Genomic DNA, 24,673 nt, shown 5'->3' with positions numbered 1-24,673 from the left:
GTTTTTTTGTTTTGTTTTGTTTTGTTTTTTTTTTGCTTTTTAAGGGCTGCACCCACGGCATATAGAGGTTCCCAGGCTAAGGGTCTAAACAGAGCTACAGTCACAGCAACGTAGAGTCCTGCCAGCCTAAGCCACAGTCACAGCAATGTAGGATCCTGCCAGCCTAAGCCACAGTCACAGCAACGCAGGATCCGAGCCACATCTGCGATCTACACCACAGCTCACGGCAACGCCAGATCCTTAACCCACTGAGCGAGGCCAGGGATCGAACCCACAACTCTTGGTTCCTCGTCGGATTTGTTTCTGCTGCACCATGACGGGAACTCAGACAATGGTTATCTTGTTTACAGCTGTACCTGTCACTGCCCACAAGAGTAGCTAGCATAGAGTATGGGCTCAGTAAATCCCATATGCAATGAGGGAATGAATGCGTAGACAAGTGCCAGTTTCCTTCCTTGCCTATCTGCTTCCAGTGTTCCCTCTCTGACATCAAGACCAAAGTGATTTTTTCTCACAAGCCTATCTGGGAGAGATCTGGGTACCCCCTTCCTCAAAACCTCTCACTCACTCCCCTGCATCTATAAACACAGCTCACTCTACCATGGCAGGATGTGACATGATCAGGCACCTGCCTACCTGTACAAAGATGACTCCCAGCTGCTTGCTAGCTTACCCCCTCCTGGGACATCATCAACAGCCATACTGAAGTATTTGCCGTTTCTGAATATGCCTTGCTTTCTCACGCCTCCATGCTTATGTACATCACTTTCCTTCGCCTGAGAATGATGTCCATGTGACAGACTCCTACACATCTTGCAGCACTCGGTGAAAGCACAGCCCCCCTCTGGGGAGTCTTTCTGGGTACCCCCACCCCCTCCCTCCCGCCTCCCTGATCCTCGCCCTAAGCAGAGTACCCGCATAACTGAGGCAAATTTCCTAACTCTGCTGAGTTTCCATTTCCTAAATGCTAATATGAAAATAATTATATGAATGCTATGAATTATATGAATAATATGAAGACAATGATAGCATCTATTTGATAGGGCTGTTGAGAAGTTTCTATTTAAAAGTGTATGTAAGGTTCACTGCACAGGTTAGGTATATTCGTAAACAAATTCTTTAGTTCTATTACAACTAAATTCTATTAGCTAAAACTCCATATGTCAATTATGACATTACATTATACTTCTTACTTACAGGTATGTCTCCCCTACAAGGCTCTTGAGGGCAAATGCCATGCCTTAATCTATTTATCCTTAGGGTCAATATCTGACATTTTGCACATGATCAATGTTCTACACATTCTTTCTGTCTCTGCTTCTTCAAGGACAAAAGAGCAAAGATCTGGTAAGAAAGTGAGTGTAAAAACTCACAGTAGCCAAAATCATCAGAGTGCTAGCTGCTACTACTTACTAAGGACCAGGCACTCTATACATGTTATCTCATGTACTCGTCATAAGAGAAGACTTTTACAAATGAGGTAACAAAGGATCAGCAAAGCTGAGTAAAATGTTTTTAAAAATTCACAGTCAGTAAGAAAGAAGGCAGTCAAAACCAGCTCTGGGAGTTCCCGTTGTGGTGCAGTGGTTAACGAATCCTACTAGGAACCATGAGGTTGCGGGTTCGATCCCCAGCCTCGCTCAGTGGGTTAAGGATCCGGCGCTGCGGTGAGCTGCGGTGTAGGTCGCAGACGTGGCTCAGATCCCACGTTGCTGTGGCTGTGGTATAGGCTGGCGGCTACAGCCCCGATTAGATCCCTAGCCTGAGAACCTCCATATGCTGTGGGTGAGCCCTGGAAAAGACAAAAAAGAAAAAAGGAAAACCCAGCTCTGCAGACTTAAGGCTCTGGCTCTTTTCTGCACACTGCAAAGCCCACTAGCAGACAGTGAGCCTCGATTCCTCTTGTAGCCTGGACTCAGGCAGACTCCAGGATCTTGTGGATACTTAAAGGTTTGTGGCACACATGCCTGCCTACAGGAATGGACAGGTGAACACAAGCGGCCCTGCCTTGGTCCTCAGTTACACCCAGCCCTGTCCAGGTCTCATTTTCCTACCACAAAAAAAAAAAAAAAAAAAAAAAAAAAAAAGCTTTCCTGGTCAACTGAGACCATGTTCTGTTGAAACTAACACCATATACATAAAAGGTCCTTAGTAAAACAGCTGCTTTTCCTATAGTCCTAGCTTTGTATGAAAGTTCCTGCCATTGGGTGAAGATACTAAATAAAGACCTGGTGACCCAAGAAACCTTACCAACTGGTCCAGCTTGGGCTGACTCTGGGAATTAGGGTTTTGTAAGTGTACCCCTGGCTTCACCTGGAAGCCTGAAAATGGATTCATGTCCCATATCCCATCACACACACACATACATACTTTGGGGAAGTTAGATCTATTTTGCTTTCGACCAGAAAGCTGGGAAGATTATTCCTCTCTCTGAGACAACCCCCGTTTCCCAATAAACCGAATGCTTGTCTAAAATCAACCCCTCTCCCCGACGCACACCTGCCCAGGAAACAAGAGTCTCCCTGTGCCCACCCATCCTCTGCTCCCCATCGTGGTTCCAAAAGCTGTTTTCCTCCAGGACGGAAATTGATGTGAATGGGGATAAAAATAATTCTCCAAAGCCCTTACATTTGGATGTCCTATTTAGACATTTCCTTATTTGCTATATAATATGGATACTTTTTAGGCTGTAGTAATTATTTTGTCTCTAAACATATCCATTCAGAATCTTGTACCAGAAAAAAGAAAAATCAATGCTTTATTTAACCAGCTGAAAGTTCACCTCATACTAAAGGACTATAATTTTGAGCTTTAAAACAGAAAAAAATCAATGAGGTTTTTTTCATGTTTGTCTCTTTTTTTTTCCTGTTCTATGAAATGATCCTTCATTCTGTAATTGACCACGTGGGCTTCGAGAATTAGGAGCAGCCACAGAAAAGGGTCCATATTACCCATTTCATACCCGGCCATTTTCAACCCTGTTCTACCTGCTTTCCGGGGGAGGAGCCAAGAGTCAATGAGAGGATTCGTTTGTCCAGTATAGGAAATGCTGCCGAAACCAGCAGGGTGTGCTGTCCATCAAACGCGAGTCCAGAGCAAGGAGTCTAAGCCAGGTTCCCCATCACTGCAGAAGATCTCCCCAGGGTTCAGATCTCACACGTGCTCTAGGCCAGGATATCACAGACCAACATCCAAAACACCCCAGAGAGTCTCTTAATTGGGTGGAAACATGTTAGATGTAGGATTAGGTACAGGGTGTAAAGGTCTGTTCTGAGCTGAGGCTGAGTGATTAATTAGCACCCTGAGGACTTGTTCTCTCCAGGAGAACCTACTGGCTGAGAAGGCAAAAAAGAATTCATTCAGAAAGGCCCTGGTGAACACACCACCAGTCCTGAGTTTCAAGGCAAGGGGTCCACAGTGACGGCCACGAGAAGCAGCCTTCTGTTCAAGGCCCCCCATACTGCCCAAGCTGAGCTAGTGCAAAACTATATCCAACATCCGCCATGAAGAGTTTTGTGGGGCTGCCCGTGGGCCAGGGATGGGGAGAAAGGACCGGGAAAGACATTTAGAGGATTTTTCTGGCCAGAGCTTTGGATGGGAGGAAACCGCATAGCATTTCATTGGGTTGGGGGTATGGGCAGAGAGGGAGTGAAAAAATAATTTTTATCACCATACAATCCCAAATACTGAACAAAAGGCAGGGCTCTCTCTAGTTAGTAAGCAGCCCTGGGGAAATGTATGACAGAGTATGTGCAATTGGCGTATATTCATCTTTCCCAGGGACACCCAAGCAGCAGAGCTAAAACAGAGGGAGTTGAGGACTTGCCAGTCACAGAGCTGATAGGAGCAACTGAAGGCAGCTGATCAGAAATGGATGGAAGACTTCTGGAGATGTTTGGTACACAAGCTCGGGAAAGGGAGCTGTGTTGGGGAACACTATCATGAACCGTTCCAACTTTGAAAGCATGGCTGCTGAAATCCATAAAGTACCGAAAAGAAATCGAAGACCACTCTAGAGACTGAGGGAAGCCATCAGATCCTAACCGATTAAACATTAGTAATTATAAGGGGCAAAGACTAATCACAAAAGTGATTAGTCCTTATCCCTTGGAAGCTGCAGGCCTCCTCATACTCTCTACCTAAATGGATGAGCTGAACTGTTCATTTCGGTTAGTTAACAAGCCAACCGCCAACTAGGGCAGAACTCATAAAACTTGATAATCTAAAGAGGATTCCAGAGGTCCAACCCTCTTGCCCAGGATGGAATCCTTTTCAAAAGGCACCATCTAGCTTTTGCCTGAACATTTGCATAGAGAGGATAGTTGCTCACGTTGCAAGGCCTATTCCACCGCAGTGCAGCTAATCATGGAAGTTCTTCCTTATGTGGAGCTGAAATTCCTTTCTCTGTAACTTCTATCCCCTCTAGATCTATTTGTTAGGCTTTTCACTTTTAAAAAGTGCTGTCATAGTCACCCTAAACCTTTTCATTTCCAGGCTAAACCTCTTTCCTTCAACCAATCTTTATACTGATATGGTTATCATCTTGATTATTCTTTTCTGGACTCTAAGTGATCAAAGAACTGAGCATAATGCATCAGATATGGTCAAACTGGAGTTCCTGTTGTGGCTCAGTGGTTAACGAATCCGACTAGGAACCATGAGGTTGCGGGTTCGGTCCCTGCCCTTGCTCAGTGGGTTAACGATCCTGCGTTGCCGTGAGCTGTGGTGTAGGTCGCAGACGCGGCTCGGATCCCGAGTTGCTGTGGCCCTGGCGTAGGCCGGTGGCTACAGTTCCGATTTGACCCCTAGCCTGGGAACCTCCATATGCCGCGGGAGCGGCCCAAGAAATACAAAAAACAAAACAAAACAGATATGGTCAAACTAGTACAGACTGCAGCGAAACCTTTCTTTTTATTTATTTATTTTTTTATGTTATGTTATTTATTTGTCTTGTCCTTTTAGGGCCGCACCCACGGCATATGGAGGTTCCCAGGCTAGGGGTCAAATCAGAGCCGTAGCCGCCGGCGTATGCCACAGCCACAGCAACACCAGATCCAAGCCATGTCTGCAACCTACACCACAGCTCACAGCAACACTGGATCCCCAACCCACTGAGCGAGGCCAGGGATCGAACCCGAAAGAAACCTTTCTTTTTAAATCCATGCTCCATGCTTCCGTTAATGAATTCAGACTTTTAAAGATAATTTGGTTCATATTTGGCTGGTTAAAAAAAAAAAAAATCAACAAAAATCCTTAAGTTCTTTTTCACATGAAATCCTATCAAGTTAGGCTCCCTACAGTAATTCTAATACAAATCTATAAATCTATAACAGCACATTTCCTGGTTTCCACGGTGGCACAGTGGGTTTAATGATCCAGCTTGTCTCTGTGCTGTTGCCAGTTTGATTCCCAGCCCGGCGCAGTGGGATAAGGATCCAGCATTGCTGCAGTGGTGGAGTAGGCGTACATACACACACACATTTTACCTTTCCTTTAAAAAAAATTCTCCTTGTTGTCCCCACCCACTGTCCTATTTGAAATAATACTAGATCTTGATTCTATCACCCTCAGTGTTCTCCCTACTCCCTCTTAGCTGAGTGGCCACTGTAAGTTTGATAAATGAGGTAAAAGTACCTTCAGCTTTTTCATTCAGTTTGTTGATAAAAATGGTAAACAGAGCTAGACCAGCAGCAGAGCCCCTGACAGGCCTGCTGAGACTGTCTTTCAGTTAACATTCGTACAGTCTGCCTTTGCTGGGCATAGGAGCTTAACTTGGTGCAACAGAACCCCCTCTATCTACCATTCAGAGGCACTACATGAAGACAGATGCTGCCTTGCCCTCCTGTCCTGAGGGTTTAACCAGTTTTACCCTGAAGCCTCAAACAAGCCTCCAGGAGCCTCCTTCTGAGGGCATCCTGTACGTCCAAGCTCATTCTGCATCAACCTCTGACACCTACGAGCCTCTCCCATCCTGGTGTTCTGCTGCCATCTTGTTAAGCAGATAGGTTAGGGGGTCCTCGGAGAAAGAAGAAACCTCTTAAGAAGCCATTCTGGGATCTGAGCCTGGCCGCAGTGCTAGTCCTAGATCAGGTCTCAGAAATCAAAGGTCTTAAAGGAAGTAGGGAAACAAAGGACCAACAAAGGAAAAGCAGTCAGGAAACAGTAAAACAGAGTCCTAGCTCCTCCTCCAGGAATATACATAACCAACCATCTGACACAAGTCTCTCTGGGAGTTTGGCAGGAACTAGGGCCCCCACCCAGGTGGGATGACTAAGCTGATCTTCCAGCTCTCAATCCACTAAAACTCGGACTCCATCACCTTGGCCTGGGTTCTACGAGGAATTCTCTGCTTAAGCCCCTTGGTGAATATGCATGTCCCCTTAACTTAAAACTTCCCCAATGTTGCGGTGGGGGAGACAGTGCTTTGAGAAAGATCCTTGGTGTTCTCCTTACTTGCTGCAAGCAATAACAAATCTTTCCTCTCCCCATTTTGGCTTGGTTGTGTCTTTTAGTTCTGGCACCCACCAAGAGGCAAGCCCAGCTTTTGGGGATACTCCGATGCCACAGGCGCCATCCCAGGCCCCGCCACTTTTCTCAGGCACGAAACACCCTTTCCCCCTCCCCATCCACACGGTCCCAACCTTCACAGAGTGACTCAGATCCCATGTCCTCTCTGACATCTTCCCAAAGGACGTGGTTTCCACACACTGACTCCCCCCACCCCCACCGCTAAGCACCCAAAAGCCTCCAGAATCTGTCCTCTCGTGTTGCCCCTGCCTTCTAATCCAATCCGTGTCTGAGCACAGAGGTCCGGCGGGCTCCCACTTCTACGGAAGCACAGTCTTCCTCAAACACTTTGCCCACCCCCTCTGCCGCCATCCTCTCCCTCCTCATTTGCTCTTACCTTTCTTCCCGCACCCGAGGACTCAGGAACCTACTGGAATCATCGTCGTGGCTGCTCTGCTGGCTGCTCTGCTGGCTGCTGAGGAAAGACAGGATATGAACCGTTAACCCTCAGCGTCTTTCTCAACCCAGAGGGGGATCGTCTAGACTGCAGCCCCACGAAGAAACGGGGGGTTACAACATCTTGAAGGTAGAAGTTGCCCTATTCCTAGTTTACACAGACAGTGTGCTGACAGTGGGACTGAGACAATCATTGGGTCAAAACCCTACCCATCGTACCTAAAGCCTGAAAGGAATATCCTGATTATTACCTCGTCTTGCTGGGCCAGGGTCTCACTGAGCCAAGGCCTCGGGCAGTCTCTGTACCTGGGCCTTGTAAGACAGGATAACAATCCCTTTCTTCAACCTCAGCTGAGACACTCAAGGAACTGGTGCGGACTTGGGGGCAGGATGGGGGAGGAGGGAGGGAAGTGGGGTGGGGGAGGGGGGAATTCCAGCCTGAGAAAGACCTGAGGCTGCTGCTTTGCCCCCAGGCAGGGCTAAGGAGGGTGAGGGAGAAAAGAGGGATTAGAAGGTGGAGGAGATCTTCCATTCCTTAAAGCCCTGTAGGCACACGTTCTTCAAGTGCTTTCTCAAAAGTTATGCGGAATTTCACACTCATCCTACTCAAGAGAAAGAAGAGCACAGCAGTCCATACGTCTTGTGACACTAATTGAACATATAGTTGGCGAACAAATAATTTTTACTAATTGCCGATTATTAAATACTCCAGGGATCTAGTCAAGAGCCTTAAAACTACAGTCCCTGACCAAATAAATCTAGAGCCCCTGTGGGCTAAGAATGTTGTTTGCTTTTTTAAAAAAATAAAAACAAAAATAAATAAATAAATTGTCGGGAACAAATTTTTGAAACAGTATTTCATGATGTGAAAATTATATGAAATTCAAAATTATGTCATAAATAAAGTTTTATTGGAACACAGCCACACCCATTCATTTGCATACTAACCAGGGCTGCTTTTTTCCTGCAATGGTGGAGCTGTGTGGTTAAGGCAGAGCTGAGTAAGTGCAGCAGTGAGACTTTTAGAACCACAAAGCTTAAATAGTTACTGTATAGTCCCTTACAAAAGAAGTTAGCAAATCCCTGCTTTGCATTATTCTATTCCTAATGAATTCCTATTACCATAAATGTCACCATAAACCAGGCCTAGTATAACCAAAATTGTTCCCTTGTTCTGGTAGATTGTTCACAGCAATAAAATGCATTGATCTCTATAGAGTACATTCCTTAGACTGGATCCCCAGTAGACAGTAAACCCTAAACGATTTTACAGGGTAAGAACTTGCCCCAGCTTCTGTACACTCTCCACCAGGGAAGCATGTGACTTTTTGCGGTCACAGTTAAAACCATGCTCTTGTGTTCCGATCTTTCAGCAAGAAGTAAATGAACTTAGAAGCAATTTACATCAAATTTTCAAGCACATAAAACATGCAAGCATGTGTGCGCGCACACCCACACACACACATACATGCCAGAAACCAGAAGATTACCACACACATAGCCGCCAGTTGCTTGGCCAAATAAAGTGTGTACACAAACCTTTCCTCTTTCATTTACTCTACATAAAGCACTTTTTTTTTTTTTTTGCTGCCCGTTTCCTGGGGCGTGCCTATTTGCAAGGTTTCATAGACTTGCCTTTTAAAAACTTCTTAGAACAAAATTATCCTATCGTGTTATTAACCCACAGGATTTCTTACATTGGGATTGACCTGTCATATGTATCAAGCACCCTCATCTACACAACCTGGGATAGGTGTTAAGATGAAAGTAGGTGACCCACAAATGACTGGAGCTCAAATTCCAAAGCAGACTGAGGACCAGAGATAAGCATGAAGAGAAGAATACCAAAATAATAATAACAATAATGAAAAATATTTAAAAAGAAAAAAAGAGAAGCATACCAGTCTATGTAGGCGGCAGCGATTGTGAGGAGAAGCAGGAGGGAAGGCTGTCTGGAGTGTAGTGTTTTACACGCCCACCCAAGGGCTCGACCAACCCAAATGGCCACAGTCAGTATTACAGCCTCTTCACAGAAGAGATCAAACTGGATTCCATATAAGCTATGATGGGCTGTTCTTCCTTCTCACTCTGCCCTCCCTCTGGCAGTCAAAATTTAAGGTTACACTAATAAAGGCGCTCCCAGAACTAAACGACAAGTACCAGGGTTTCAGAAAAATAATTCTGAGCTGATATTAGCAAGTAATCTCACTAGATGGCACTGCTGACTTCCAAATCCGAACCTGAATGAGGCCAATGCATCCAGCTTCTGAAACCAAAACTAGAACCAACCTTCTGACGCCCCCTGCTGGCCTCCCCATTACTCAGAAAATAGTTCAGAAGGTGGAGAGGAAAGCAACAATGGTTCACCTTCAAACTATTTATTCGTTCTAAATAACTAAGGAATATCAACCTGCACGCATTCAACAAGGTTTCATATAATGCCCTCTATGTGCACACAGGCCAACTAAAGGCAGCATCAAGGCTAAGTCTGGACTTTGGAATATGCTGCCTCAGGTATATTATATCCAAACTCTTCTACTTTCTACTTAGGTGATCCTGAGCAAATTAACAGTCATTTTGCTTACCTACAAAATGGAGATGGTACATTACAATCATTCTAACTGCTGTAAGGGTTAAAGACTGTAAAGCTGTTGTAAGAATTAGAGAATGCAGGGACTTGGAGAACAGACTTGCGGTTGCCAAGGGAGAAGGGGAGTGAGTGGGATGGACTGGGAGTCTGGGGTTAATAAATTCAAACTATTGCATTTGGAGTGAATAAGCAATGAGATCCTGCTGTACTGCACAGGGAGCTGTATCTAGTCACTTATGATGAAACATGATGGAGGATAATGTGAGAAAAAGAATGTATATATGTGTATGACTGGGTCACTTTGCTGTGCAGTAGAAATTGACTGAACACTGTAAACCAACTATAATGGACAAAATAAAAATCATTAAAAAAATAATTAGAGGGAGTTCCCATCATGGCACAGCGGAAACGAATCCGACTAGGAACCATGAGGTTGCGGGTTCAATCCCTGGCCTTGCTCAGTGGGTTAAGGATCCGGCGTTGCCGTGAGCTGTGGTGTAGGTCACAGACGTGGCTTGGATCTGGCATTGCTGTGGATGTGGCATAGGCCGGCGGCTACAGCTCTGATTAGACCCCTAGCCTGGGAACCTTCATATGCCGTGGGTTCGGCCCTAAAAAAAAAAAGAATTAGGAGTTCCCATCGTGGCGCAGTGGTTAACGAATCCGACTAGGAACCATGAGGTTGTGGGTTCGATCCCTGCCCTTGCTCAGTGGGTCAGGGTTTCGGCATTGCCGTGAGCTGTGGTGTAGGTCGCAGACGCGGCTCGGATCCTGCGTTGCTGTGGCTCTGGCGTAGGCTGACAGCTACAGCTCCGATTCGACCCCTAGCCCGGGAACCTCCATATGCCGCGAGAGCGGCCCAAGAAATGGCAAAAAGACAAAAAAAAAAAAAAAAAAAAAAAGAATTAGAGAATCAACATCTGTGACGTATGGAGACAGTGCCTGGCACATACTAATTGCTGTATAAATGTTATGTGCAAGGCATTTCTTGAGAGTCAAGGAAAAATAAAGACATGAATCAGAGAAGGATCTTGCTCTCAAGGTCTTTACAATCTGGAAAGTAAGAGTAGGTATAAACTATAATTTTACACTACATTCAAAAGCAGAAAATGCTAACTTTTAGAAGTAAATATTAATTGCTACAGAAGCATAGACCAAGGAAAGATCATTTGCTTCTGGGGCTAGTAAGAAAAGACTGTCTTAACATCAAAGGTTTTTGTGCTGACACTTGAAATTTGAACGGATTCAGGATGAGCAGAACCAAGAAGAGAGGCATTCTGGTTCAGCGCCACTCACCAAACATTGATCACGTACCAGGCACTGTGCTAGGAGATGGGGAACATAAAGAGCCCAGAGTCTAGGAGACACAAGTATATGCTGAGCACTGCGACATAGGAAGGATGAACGGGTGCAGATTGCAGTTGATTCTTCGGGTGGGTTTCAGGGGACCCAGAGGAGAGGGGAATGTGGGACAGGAGGAACTGCAGATAAATCCACAGCAGCAACAGCTGCAGGGTGCACGGGCTCCTTCCTCCTCTAGACCCACCCCTATTCCCCACCCCTAGGAGCTGGTCCTCTGCCTCCCACCCACCTCCCTCATTTTCAGAACTTTTGCCCACAGTCTTTAAAGTGAGATGAATGTCAACCAGTCCTCCACTCAACCCCCATCAGTGATCATTGTTGAGTAGAATTTCCAGAGATTCAGACATGACCTTGCTCTTTTACAAAAACTCTCAATTCCTCCCTTAAGTGAGCCTTTTCTTTTTTTTCCTTTCTCCTTCTTTCTTCCTTTCTCACCCTGCCTCCTTTTTTTCCCCCCTTTTTTGGCTGCCTCACAGCAAATGGAGTTCCTGGGCCAGAGATCAGATCTGAGCCACAGTTGTGACCTACAGTGTAGCTGCAGCAACACTAGTCCTTTAACCCACTATGCTGCCGGGCTGGGGATTGAACCTGGGTCCTGGTGCTGCAGAGATGCTGCTGATCCCGTTGCACCACAGAGGGAACTCAAAGTGAGCCTTGTCAAATGATACAGGCCACCTGGACACTGAAGAGCTCCCCCTGCTCCCTAAATGAATCTGCCTGTCCTCTGAGGTCATGACAAAAGCCATCACCATAGTAGGGGGTTTACAGAGGCATATGGAAAGCTGGAAGGTCAAGGGCCACATCCACAACCACTCCATTTCAGTCAAGGCCTTGCAGGGACAGGTGGCTGGCCTGGGAAGTTGAGAACTTGGAGGAAGTCCAGCAGAGGGCACTAACACATGAAAACTGTAATGTAGAAGAAAAAAAAAAAAAAAAAAAAGCCTGAAAAGAAACTCTAAACAAGGATTTGGAATGACTTAGCCCAGGGGCACCGGATGACTGTAAGTCAGCTCAACCCTACAAGGAAGGGAAGTTGTGTAAGCAACCTGTTCCCTTTCCCCTAAAAGAGCTAGAGAAGGCATAAGGATAACCGAAATCCCTCCTGTTTCAAATTCAAGCTTTCAATACAAATCACTGCATAAATTCAATTTTTGAAACAGACTGTGGTAGTAAATAAGGTGGGGAAGCGCTTCTTTACATTCTGGGAGGTTCCTGATGGAAACCTGCTGAAGCGAATTGAATCCGGAATCCTGGTTTTGTGCTCCACCATCAGGTGAGCGCTCACTCGGAGCTTATCCTAGAAGGTCAAGCTAAACCAGTAAAGTAACACTGGTTGGGGAAAGTCCATTTTAACCTGAGCCAGAACACACTCCAGAGGCAGAAATTCACAGGCTATGAGCAGGAGGCCCCGAAAGGCAGGCTGGGTAAAGCCATGATTCCGAGGGCCTCCCTCCCCACCCCCATCCCTGAGCACTGACAGGAAGTACAGGCTAAACCCACAAGCCACCAAGAAGGTGTCCTTTTGCCCTCTGGAAAGTACAGCCACACTCCTAGGGAGACTAAATTTGGCACCTTTTCTGAGTTGGTGCTTCATAAGCAGAAACAGCTCTTTCTCGCCCAGACAACACTAACGGGGTCTCCTAAGCCCAGAAGGGATTTGAGAGATGCAGGGGATTCCAAGTAATTGTGGGGATGTGTGAGCTGTAATTTAGGATTTCCAGAGCCTAATGGAACCTGTCCATTTACTCACACGGAAGCTGGGCACTCATTTATCCCTTGTCTTTGCTTTGGGCTGTAATCAAAGCAATCTAGTGTGTCAGTATCAGTTATCTGATGCTAATCAGATGCTCTGAAAAGCTCAGAGTGGCTTTGACTGATACACAACTTTGATTAATAAAAACAAGGGAAGAAAGGGTTCCCGCTGTGGCACAGCGGAAACGAATCTGACTAATATCCATGAGGACATGGGTTTGATTCCTGGCATCACTCAGTGGGTTAAGGATCTGACGTTGCCGTGTGCTATGGTGTAGGTTGCAGACAAGGCTCGGATCTGGTATGGCTGTGGCTGTGGTGTAGGCTGGCAGCCGTAGCTCCAATTTGACCCCTAGCCTGGGAACTTCCATATGCCACAGAGGCGGCCCTAAACAGCCAAAAGAAAAAAAAAAAAAAAGGAAGGGAGGGGAAGAAATTATTCTCAGCAGTAGACATAGTAGAATAGCATGGAACTTAGGTTTGCCCCGGCTTTGTTTCTTATTGGCTCTGTAATTTGGTCAAGTCACCTACCCTCTCTCAGCCTATTTCCCCAGAAAATAGGAACAATAAAACACCACTTGGAGGCGTTCCTGTTGTGGCTCGGCAGGCTGAGAACCTGACACTCTCTGTGATAACGTGGGTTCGATGCCTGGCCTCACTCAGGAGGTTAAAGATCCAGTGTTGCCACAAGCACAGATGTGCCTTAGATCCAATATTGCTATGGCTATGGTGCAGGTCACAGTCACAGCTCCAATTAGACTTGGCCTGAGAACTTCCATATGCCACAGGTATGGCCATAAGGGGGGAAAAAAACTAAAAAAACAAAAAAAACCTTGGAGAATTTTGTCGAGGGTTAAGTTGTGAGTAATACAATTATGATATCTGAGTATCTGAGTTCAGGATTTTGAGTCGGCAAGGCACAGCTCTGCCCCTTAGCACAGTGATACAGTGATATTGGGCAAGCTACTTAAACTTTTCTCCTTTTTTTTTTCTTTTTGGGGGCCACGGCGTATGGAGTTCCTGGGCCAGGGATCAGCTCTGAGCCTCAGTTGTGACCTATGCTACGGCTGTGGCAACACCAGATCTTTAACCTACACTGTGCTGGGCCAGGATCGAGCCTGAGTCCCAGCACTCCCAAGATGCCACTGATTCCACTGCACCACAGCAGGAACTCCTGCTGAACTTCTCTAAGTATCAGATGTGGCTACACCACAGGCCTTTAAGGATTTTAGTGAGGATTAGAAACAGTAGAAATCACCTATAGAAAGCATCTAGTGCCATGTTTGGGCCTTGGTAGCTGTACTAGAAATGGTGGACATCAATTATACTGAATATTCACAGTTATATTCCCAGTTAGTTCAACAGGTAAATATTTTGAAACACCCAATACATGGGAGGAAAATGACAGAAGAGACCCTTATGGTAAAAATGTTGAGAGCCACTGACTCAAAAAGTAGTCACACATATCACTGACAAAAGAAAAGGAGGCATTTTCACGCTGAATTATAACCACCTGCAAGATGACTCTGGCATTTACCATTTCATTTTAAGAAGGAAAGTTGTCTGGGGGAAGAAGCAGGTAGCAAGTAAGGGCAGAATAAAAGAAAATAGTTTCTGTTTGTCATCTGGCAATAGAGTATAGGAAGGTCTAATCATAGAAAATAAGCAAACAGATGTGATTTGGGACACTGCCAAGGACTGTCAGCTTCTTACACAACATACCTGAATATTCTCAAATGCTACTTAGAAAATAGCATGCGCCAAGTGAAAACTGATTTGTCTACAAAGTTAGCAGGACTGCTTCTGCTGGACGGCTCCCTGGGATGGTGCAGCAAGGTGGGTAGCTGGTCCAAGAGTCAGGGATTCTGAATCCAGCTAAATGTCTTTTAACTCATTACAGCTCAGTAACAGTTCTCTAACAGTTCTTTTGCCTCCAAAGCACCCATGTCTCTGTCTTTAAAAAAGCAATCTCAGAGTTCCCGTTGTGGTAAAGCAGAAATGAATCTGACTAGGAACCAGTGAGATTGCAGGTTGGATCCCTGGCCTTGCTCAGTGGGTTAAGGATCTGGTGTTGCTGCAAGCTCTGGCATAGGTCACAAATGTGGCTCAGATCTGGCACTGCTGTGGCTGTGGCCTAGCCCAGCAGCTGTTAACTCCCATTCAACCCCTAGTCTGGGAACCTCCATATGCTGCAGGTGTGGCCCTAAAAAGCAAAAAAAAAAAAAAGAGAGAAAAGAAATCTCTTCCTCAACTCCTTTAGGTTTCCTTTCTTCCCTCCTGAGTCGTATTTTATTGAAAGAAATCACTATTCGATGATCACCAAACTTCCATCAAAACTGTATCAGAGGAGTTCCCGTCGTAGTTCAGTGGTAACGAACCCGACTAGTATCTAAGGATGCAGGTTCAATCCCTGGCTTTGCTCAGTGGGTTAGGGATCTGGCATCCCTGGGAGCTGTGGTGTAGGCTGCAGCTGTAGCTTCATTTAGACCTCTAGCCTGGGAACTTTCATATGCTGTGGGTGCAGCCCTAAAAAACAAAACAAAACAAAACTGTATCAGATTTGCATATAATGTGTTGTGATAAGTAGTTATTAATAAACAAAAAAGAAATCCTGATATTCCTTTTTCCAGCATGTCTCATTTATTCTGATTTTTCTATGTAATTTAAAATTGTTCATCTTCAAAACATTTTAAACATTACCACATCGAATGCATCTGTGGCAATCAATAAACTACTTTAAATTACTTTTAAAAAACTGTATCAGAATAAGCTGGGTGCTTTACTATACAGCTTCCCTGCCTCCTTCCCAAATTTACCAAGTTAAAGTCTGAGCCTGTCCAGGGATGCCTTTTTATTTTTTATTTTTTATTTTTGGCCATATGCCCAAGGCATGCACAACTTTCCAGGCCAGGAATTGAACCTGAGCCACAGCAGTGACAATGCCAAATCCTTAACCACTAGGCCACCAGAGAACTCCCAGGAATGCATATTTTTTAAAAGCTTCCTAGTGGGCAACAAGAATTAAGACCCACCAGACATCACACTCACTGCCTCCACTTCCTCACCACTGATTTTCAAATTAGTCACTGTAACCTGGACTGCACCCCTACTCCTCCTTGGTTTTACTAACCAGAACCTCTGTTAGCCAGAGCCAATGACAACAGTTACATCCTAACCTTATGTGACCACCCCGCCGATTACTACCGTTCTTTAAATTTCACCCTTCCTGCCTTCTATGACACCAATCTCTCCTGGTTCTTGGACTTTGTCCTACTTTTGTTTTTCTCTTCTTTTTTTAGGGAACTTTGTGGGCTCCTAAAATGTTTCCCAGGACTTTCTTCTGCTGGCTCCTAAAATGTTTCCCAGGACTCATTCAGCTACTCAAGAAATTATCCAACACCAACTAGAGACCAGGCATCGTTCTAGAACCTAGATCCTAACAAAGTGGATACTAACAGAGTAGTAAACAAAACAGATGAGCCCTCTAAACTCAAGGAGTTCACATTTCATTCAGTTCCTTCCTCTTCCAGCTTTATACCCAGGGAAACTAAGTTTCACAGATCTCTGAAATTGCTATATTACACATTCATTGGAGAGGATTTATAGCTCTCATCCGATTCTCAAATAGGCCTGTGACCCACAGAAGATTAAAATCCATTGCAATATATCTCTGGGGAATCATACCCACATGCAAGGCTTCAATCATGATGGACGCCTTAATGACTCCCAAAGATAGCAGGGAACTGAGCTGTCACTTGTCACATGTGGCTATTTAAATTTAAATTAATTAAAAATCAGTCCCTTAGTTGTACTAGTTACATTTCAAGAACTCAGTAACCACATGTGGCTAGTAGCTACCATATCAGTGCAGACAGAGAATATTTCCATCATAGCAGAAAGCTTTTTTGGAAACAGAGAGGTTTCCAGGTCAAACCCAGGATTTGAGTTCCAGCCCTGCCACTAGTTATCTGAGTAACTTAGAGCAGCTTATTAACCCCTCTCTACATTCCTGCCACCTCATTGTTTAAAATGTAGGTCACTTCATAGACCTGTTTGGAAGGTTAAACAAGTTAACTAATATAAAGCACTTAACAGAAGTCTCTGCAAGTCATAAATACCCTCAAAATGGTTTTTGTTTTGTTTTGGTTTATTTTTTTGACTGTCTGCGGCATGCAGAAGTACTTGGACCAGGATCAAACTTGAACCATAGCAGTAACAACCCCAGGACCTTAACTGCTAGACCACCAGCAGACTCCAATAGTTATTTTTATTATCATACATCTGTCATAGTACTGGTTTCTCTTGAGTTCAACAGGATTCTCAAACTGAATGTACCCAATACTAAATTCACCATATTTTTGTCCTCTCCTTGGACTCCACCAGTAAGGATTCATTCCAACTGGAACTGCATCTCTACATCAATTTCACACCAGGCCCTGCACACTCTATCTTCTTACTTTCCCTCTAAGGCAGCTCGTCCTCCATTCATCACGCTGCCCGCCACCCTTGGGTCAAGCTCTCAACACTCCTTGCTGGGATTAGTTTAATAGGCTCCTAACTTCTTTTCCCACTGCCAACCTGGCCCTACTCTAGTCTATGCCTCTATGGCCTCCCCAGGCACCAGGCCCAAAACTACTCTCTCCCTCTTCCTCTGTCACCTCTTCTACCAAATAACTCACATCTGCCTTCCTTAACTCAGCCACCTGCATCACTATCCATCCATCCACTCAGTTGTCCAAACAGGGAAACTCAGAAATAGGTTGTCAGTTCCCTCCCCTCCACTCCCTACCTCCAATCTGCCGCTGAGTTCTGGTGTTCCTACCTTTGAAGCATCTTTTATATCCAGCCCCTCTTCCCTATTCCTCCCGTACCTGCCACAGTCCAAAGACCAGGGCCAGACTGGCTACACAAGAATTGATTTAAAACTTTCTTAAAAATAGGTTCCTACGAGGAATTCCTGGTGGTGCAGCAGGTTAAGGATCTGGTGTTGTCTCTGCAGCGGTACAGGTTCAATCCCTGGCCCCAGTGCAGTGGGTTAAGGATCTGGTGTTGCCACAGCTGTGGCGTGGGTTGCAGCTATGACTTGAATTGGATACCTGACTCCAAAATTTCCGTATGCCAAGGGTGCAGCCAAAAAAATAAAATAAAAAATAAATAAATAGATATGTTCCTATTCCCTCACTTGCCCTAGATTCTGATTCTGGGGGTCTAGGGTGGAGTCTAAAGGATTTTTAAGGCACATCCTAGGTCTGCAAACTACTGAAGTCCTACTCTATTGAAACGGCCCCTTATCTGTGCCAAATAAACTTTTAACAACCAGCTTGAGGGGGAAAGGGAGACTGATTTCTATCACTTGCTGACTTCTGTGCTGTACATATTCCCATCACAGTTGATTTCAAGCACCAACGTGATGACACTAAAATCACAACTGGGAAGTGACGTGCACCACTGGTGAAGGCAAACCAGTCCAGCAAAGGATGTGCCTGGACCAGACCTATAGCTTCTAAAAACGCTCTAGATATGCCTCTTCCCAGGTTACAGGCCTTTGAAGGCTTCCTAATATCTGAGATGACAGTCCAAAGTTCTTTGCCTCACACACAAGACCTTCCAACACAACACCAACCTCTTCTTCTCAACTTCTCAACTTCCCCGACAGGAAGTTCCTCCTAAGGCCCTAATGTTCTATTGACATGGAACCACTTGTGCCCCCAGCCCTCCAAACTTTGTCCATAGTGTTCCCTCTGCTTTAAATGTCTCTTCTACATGATCCCACAGACCCCACCTCAATAACTGTATCTCCCACTTTGGCCAATTGAGCCCCATGTCACACAAAAACCTGGCTGTCTCTCCAGGACCTAGCTCATTGATGTCCTTCTTCCACCTGCCCCAGAGCTCTGTCCCCTTGAGCCACGGAGCGATGACAAAGCGGAGCCTCAGCAGTCTTTGCCATGGGGAATGGCGCCTCTGCCCGAGTCCTGAAGATAGCCTGTGGACCACATCAGAGACAATGTGCTTTCGTGCAAATATGGGCTGCTTTTTTCCAGTGTATTCAAGCTACTGCATACTAATATGTTGTATTTAATACTAATAGTAGCCCTTCACATTTAAACAGTACTTTCCAGTCTACAAAGTACTTCCCTGTACATTCTTCCATCTGATCTTTCCAACCTTATAAAGTAGATTATATACATATATTATATTATATATATAGGAGTTCCCGTCGTGGCGCAGTGGTTAACGAATCCAACTAGGAACCATGAGGTTGCGGGTTCGGTCCCTGCCCTTGCTCAGTGGGTTAACGATCCGGCGTTGCCGTGAGCTGTGGTGTAGGTTGCAGACGCGGCTCGGATCCCGCGCTGCTGTGGCTCTGGCGTAGGCCAGTGGCTACAGCTCCGATTCGACCTCTAGCCTGGGAACCTCCATATGCCGCGGGAGCAGCCCAAGAAATAGCAACAACAACAACAACAACAAAAAAAAGACAAAAAGACAAAAAAAATAAAATAAATAAATATATATATATACACACACATACTCTGATGTCCCCTTTTTTCCCCCTGCTTTTTAGGGTTGCACCCACAGCATATGGGAGTTCCCAGGCTAGGGACCAAATCGGAGCTACAGCTGCCAGCCTATGCCACGGCCACAGCAACATAGGATCTGAGCTGCGTCTGCAACCTACACCATAGCTCTTGGCAAAGCTGGATCCTTAACCCACTGAGCGAGGCCACGGATCGAACCTGAATCCTCCTGGATACCAGTCGGGTTCACTTCCACTGAGCCACAACGGGAACTCCCTGAAGTTCATTTTATTTTATTTTTATTTTTATTTTTTGTCTTTTTGCCTTTTCTAGGGCTGCTTCCCACGGCATATGGAGGTTCCCAGGCTAGGGGTCAAATTGGAGCTACAGCTGCCAGCCTATACCACAGCCACAGCAAATCGGGATCTGAGCCGCTCTGCGACCTACACCACAGCTCACGGCAATGCTGGATCCCCAACCCACTGAGCAAGGCCAGGGATCGAACCTGCAACCTCATGGTTCCTAGTTGGATTCGTTAACCACTGAGCCACAATGGGAACTCCCGATGTCCATTTTAAAGATGAAGAACAAAAAAAAAAAAAAAAAAAAGGAGTTCCCGTCGTGGCGCAGTGGTTAACGAATCCGACTAGGAACCATGAGGTTGCGGGTTCGATCCCTGCCCTTGCTCAGTGGGTTAAGGATCCGGCGTTGCCGTGAGCTGTGGTGTAGGTTGCAGACGCGGCTCGGATCCAGCGTTGCTGTGGCTCTGGCGTAGGCCAGTGGCCACAGCTCCGATTCAACCCCTAGCCTGGGAACCTCCATATGCCGTGGGAGCAGCCCAAAGAAATAGCAAAAAAACAAACAAACAAAAAAAAAAGATGAAGAAAGTAAGAGTTCAAGGGAATACATGACATGTCTAAGAGCGAATGGTTGGTAAGCTAAGGAATAAGGATTTTAATCAAGGTTTTTCTGCCCTGAATTCTCTGTTCTTTCACTCTGAGCACATGACAGTGCCGGGCTTAGCCTTCACTTGGAGTTGGGAAGGGGTGGGTGGCAGGAAGGACCTGTGATGAGACTGGGGAAGATCTGAACATGGGGTGGGAAGCTGAGAAGAACCTGAATGTTCATTCTGCTGAAATTGCCAATCGTCTCTGTTCTGCAGGAGGCAACTCTCAGCCAGAAAGCAAGAACATCTGGGAAGCCCAATGCAGCAAAGACCTTGAAACAAGAAGTGACAAAGAATTTGCCCTGGCCAGTCAACAGGCACTGACGTGAAATAGCGCCTGCCATGAGGTCTCAAGGCCGCAAGTGAAACCGTAGAAATAAATACCTTTTTGACTATACCTAAAAAAAAAAAACAAACTTATGCTTCAGAGCAGTGCTGCTTCATCAACCAGCTGGTGAAAAAGCCATAGGCAAGCCAAAACACCCAGAGCAACTTGCCCAGGGAGAAGGCAGAACTTCCTAGAGCCAGAGCCAGGCATAGATAGACTTCTAGGAAGCCAGATAAGGGTTGGCCTCAGCCCAAGGGGCAGGTTTTCAAGACTAGAAAGGCCAGAGCTGTCCCATTTAGGTATGAGAGCAGAACTCAGAACAGGCAGGCCAGCTGCACAGCAGAAATGCAGGTGCCCTGGGGGCCTCTTCAGAGAAACAAGTGTAGGAAAGGCTTGGCAGTGCCAACTTGATGCTACTGCCAGCTGAGATAGGAGTAGCTTGATTTAGGAGCCAACCTAGAGAAGACTGGGCAGCTGATTCCCCAGAAACAACTGGTGAATTCCTACAGGAACATTTCAGATGCTCCCCAAGAGTGGCAGGGGTCTATTTCACATCTGATTGAAGATCCAACTCAATTAAGAATAAATATGTTTTCAAGACACTTTATGCCTGTGGCTTCCCAACTGGCAGTGAATTTTATCACCACCTGTTTCCCTCTAGTTAACAGAATTCAAAGTCCTTAAGCTGAAAGTGTACGAGTCCTAAAGGTCGAGGTAGGGAAGATACGGTATTCTGTATCTTTGTGTTTTGTATCTTGACCTCAGGGGCCAAGGACTGAGGCACCAAGGAGAGGAGAGCCTGATGCATATGAAAAGAAGGACGAATTCCTGAGTCCCACAGGACAGAGGACACATGTGGCAGGAGGAATAATTATGCAGAAACTTTATCACAGGCAAACTGCCAGATACCATGGAGGGGACCACGGAGTTCAAGGACAGACCAGAGGCTGCACTGTTTTCCAGAAAGGGTCCTTTCAGCCTCCTCGTCTCCCCTTCCCAGCCCCACTCCTATCCCCGTCCCCCGTGCATCGCCCATGCACCTTCATTTGCCCTTGTGCCCCAGGAAAAACTGGTTTAAGATAAAACTATTATCATGTTTATCATGGTTTTTTTTTTTTTTTCCATTAGAAGAAATTAAAACAGTCCTACCCAAGAACTCTGCTCATTTACCAACACTCAGAGAGCCGTCCGGGGCTTGGGAAGAAACAGCATTGACTGGACCTGGAGTCAAGAAATCTGGGTTTAAAGCCTGATCTGTTTCCACAAATGATTTTTCACACGGGACTAAATGCCTATCTTCTCTGCCAAGCACTGTGACAACTTTCTGATAAAAAACACACATTGTCACCTTTTACTAGCAAGAGGGCAACAGGTACTGGAATACTTGTTATCAGAATGGCGAACAAAACAGAAATTGAATAGCCACAAATCATTAATTTCTGACTTGAGAATGTTAATGAAACATACCTTTCCCGGCCCCCTGCTCATTATATCTCGTCCTATATTCAATTAACCCACTTCAGGTTCATCTCCGGGGCCCACCCACATGACACGGGCCAAAGATAGATTTTGATGATATAAAGAAACGCCTTGAGTGGCAGCCTATAAATAGAGAAAAGATGAGGAAGTGGGAGTTCCCGGTGTGCCTCAGCAGTTAACAAACCCGACTAGTAAAGATGAGGACGTGGGTTTGATCCCTGGCCGCACTCAGAGGGTTAAGGATCTGGCATTGCTGTGAGCTGTGGTGAAGGCTGGCAGCTGCAGCTCTGATTTGACCCCTAGCCTGGAAACCTCCACATGCTGCAGGTGCAGCCCTAAAAAAAATCTAAATAAATAATGAGGAAGTATGCTTTGGGAGGGCCGGGTACTGTGCTAGAAAGCAGAGGCCACGAAGTACCCTAAGAACTTCAAGAATCTTAATGTGTTGCGAAGTGGAGCTAAAAGTCTAAAGATCATTAATTATGAATAACCAAAAGTTTATCTCATAGAGGAAGAAGAAACTAACCTGTATTGAGTGCCTATTACATGCATTTTTCACATTACTTCACTTATAAGTCAGTATTTGAAGAAAATAATCTTTTTAATTCAAATTTTATTCTATTCTTCTTCATTTATTTACAGCAAGAAGACAAGTGTTTTATTTTAGGTAGCTAAGTAGCCCCATCTACCCTAACTGCAGGAGTGACCGACACAACTATAATCCATCTATGATATTCTCTCTGACCAACACAGTGCTCCCTACGACAGCCTCCTACAAATGCCTTTCCAGGCTCAGGAGTAAGCAGACAGCTGTGTTGATGATGCCTAAAGCCCACAAGAGTGTTGAGTCCTCTATGTAACTCTGCTGGGCTAAAAGCATTAAGGTGGTTATACATCGTAGGGGAGCAGAATTTGCCCCCCTCAAATATACCTCTCTGGCACATTGTTTTCAACTGGTTATTTTCTGAGAGGAAGCAGCCTTGGAGAAGGCTCTAAAAACCAAGTAAAGGAGTTCCGGCTGTGGTGCAGTGAGATTGGTGGCATCGAACACACGTTCGATCCCTGGCCTAGCACAATGCGTTCAAGGATCCAGAGTGCTGCAGCTGTGGCATAGGTCCCAGCTGCAGCTCAGATTCAATCCCTGGCCCAAGGGGAACTTCCACAGGCAAGAACTTCCCTTTTGTAAGAAGCATTTACATTTGTAAGGGAACATGCCAAGGATAATAAGGCAGGTCACCCTCTCTACATGGAAGAGGAAGAGGACCAAATCTCTAGAAACTCCCATCAGTGGAGAAGGCAGCAACTTAAAATCCGCATCACCATCACCCTTGTTCACTGTGCTTTTCCTGGGAAACTCCTAGAACTGACTATCCCCATTCTCAACATCCTCTTTTGTCTTTAGCTAAGGATTTTATATACATATATATATATAGTCCTTTTCCAGGGCTGCTCCCACGGCACATGGAAGTTCCCAGATTAGGGGTCTAATCAAAGCTACAGCTGCCGGCCTGCACCACAGCCACAACAACTCGGGATCCGAGCAGTGTCTGCGACCTATACCACAGCTCACGGCAACGCCGGATCCTTAACCCACTGAGCAAGGCCAGGGATTGAACCCACAACCTCATGGTTCCTAGTCGCATTCGTTAACCACTGAGCCACGATGGGAACTCCTAGCTAAGGATGATATTTAAGGAGAGAGCTTGGGCGACTTAGTTTTCCTGGGCCTCTCCTGTGTTAAACATCTCCTTGATTTTTCTCTTGTTAAACCGTCTCATGACAATTTCATTCTTAGACCAGTCAGAAGAACCTCAAAAAGCATAGAAAATTATTCTTCCTCCCCAAGACCATGCATCACTGGCTCAGGAGATCTGATTTAGAATTGGGGGGAAATTACAGGACCAAAAGGGCTAGCCCCAGAAGCTCCACTTCCATCCCGTATTTGCCCAGCTGTGGAGTGGATACTTGAAAGGATCCCACCTATACACACATAACCTACATGTTCTTATCACTCAAAATGCTCCTGTTCTCTTCTATCTTTTCTGCTTACAACTCTCATTTCAGCAGTAAATGAGTGGGGGGTTACAACACACAGGGGGAAACCCTGGCCTTTTCCTGTTTCATTAGCTAGGATTCTTTAGATCAAAGAAGTGATCTGGGAGTTCCAGACGTGGCTCAATGGTAACAAGCCTAACTAGTATCCACGGGGACACAGGTTCAATCCCTGGCCCCACTCAGTAGATTAAGGATCCGGTGTTGCTGTGACGATGATGTCGGCTGGCAGCTGCAGCTCTGACTCAACTCTTATCCTGGGAACCTCCATATGCCGCAGGGGCGGCCCTAAAAAACAAGAAAGAAAAAAGCAAAGAAGAAAGTGATATGCTTCAACTTTTCTTTACATCCAGTTTCTTCTCAGGGCATTTTTAGTAAGAAGGTAATAAATGATATTGCAATGAGCAGGCTCCCTTCCTGAGCTCAGCTGAGAGAGGGTCTCATTTATTCATTGAGGTGAGACAAGTTGGTATTTGTGATGATGCCTATTGCCCCAACAGGGCAAATATCCACCCCAAGTGAGTCACACTATTTTAGTTTCATCATACTTCAGAAGTTTCCTGCCTTTTCCCCTTTCATTACTCCCCTCCCCTAAGTGGTGATCTCCACCAGCTACATCCGTTTCCCCTACATTCACTTCATCCCCTGCAATCAAGCTTCCATTTCTATTGCTTGATACAAAC

The 24,673-nt window shown here is 45.5% G+C and overlaps 1 protein-coding gene across 4 annotated transcripts in view; it reads right to left on the bottom strand.

The window, feature by feature from the left end:
- GRAMD1B (GRAM domain containing 1B) overlaps window positions 1-24,673 on the bottom strand; it is a 248,309-nt gene that overhangs the window by 126,152 nt on the left and 97,484 nt on the right. For all 4 annotated transcript variants that reach the window (XM_021063032.1, XM_021063037.1, XM_021063029.1 and 1 more), the window contains exon 2: window positions 6,905-6,982. In XM_021063032.1, coding sequence (XP_020918691.1) covers window positions 6,905-6,982 — 78 coding nt within the window. The remainder of the gene's footprint in view (window positions 1-6,904; window positions 6,983-24,673) is intronic.

The sequence above is a fragment of the Sus scrofa genome, chromosome 9 (assembly GCF_000003025.6).
Source record: "Sus scrofa isolate TJ Tabasco breed Duroc chromosome 9, Sscrofa11.1, whole genome shotgun sequence".
Lineage (NCBI taxonomy): Eukaryota > Metazoa > Chordata > Mammalia > Artiodactyla > Suidae > Sus > Sus scrofa.
Note: the sequence above shows the minus strand (reverse complement) of the source record. Positions and strands in the feature narration are given on the sequence as shown.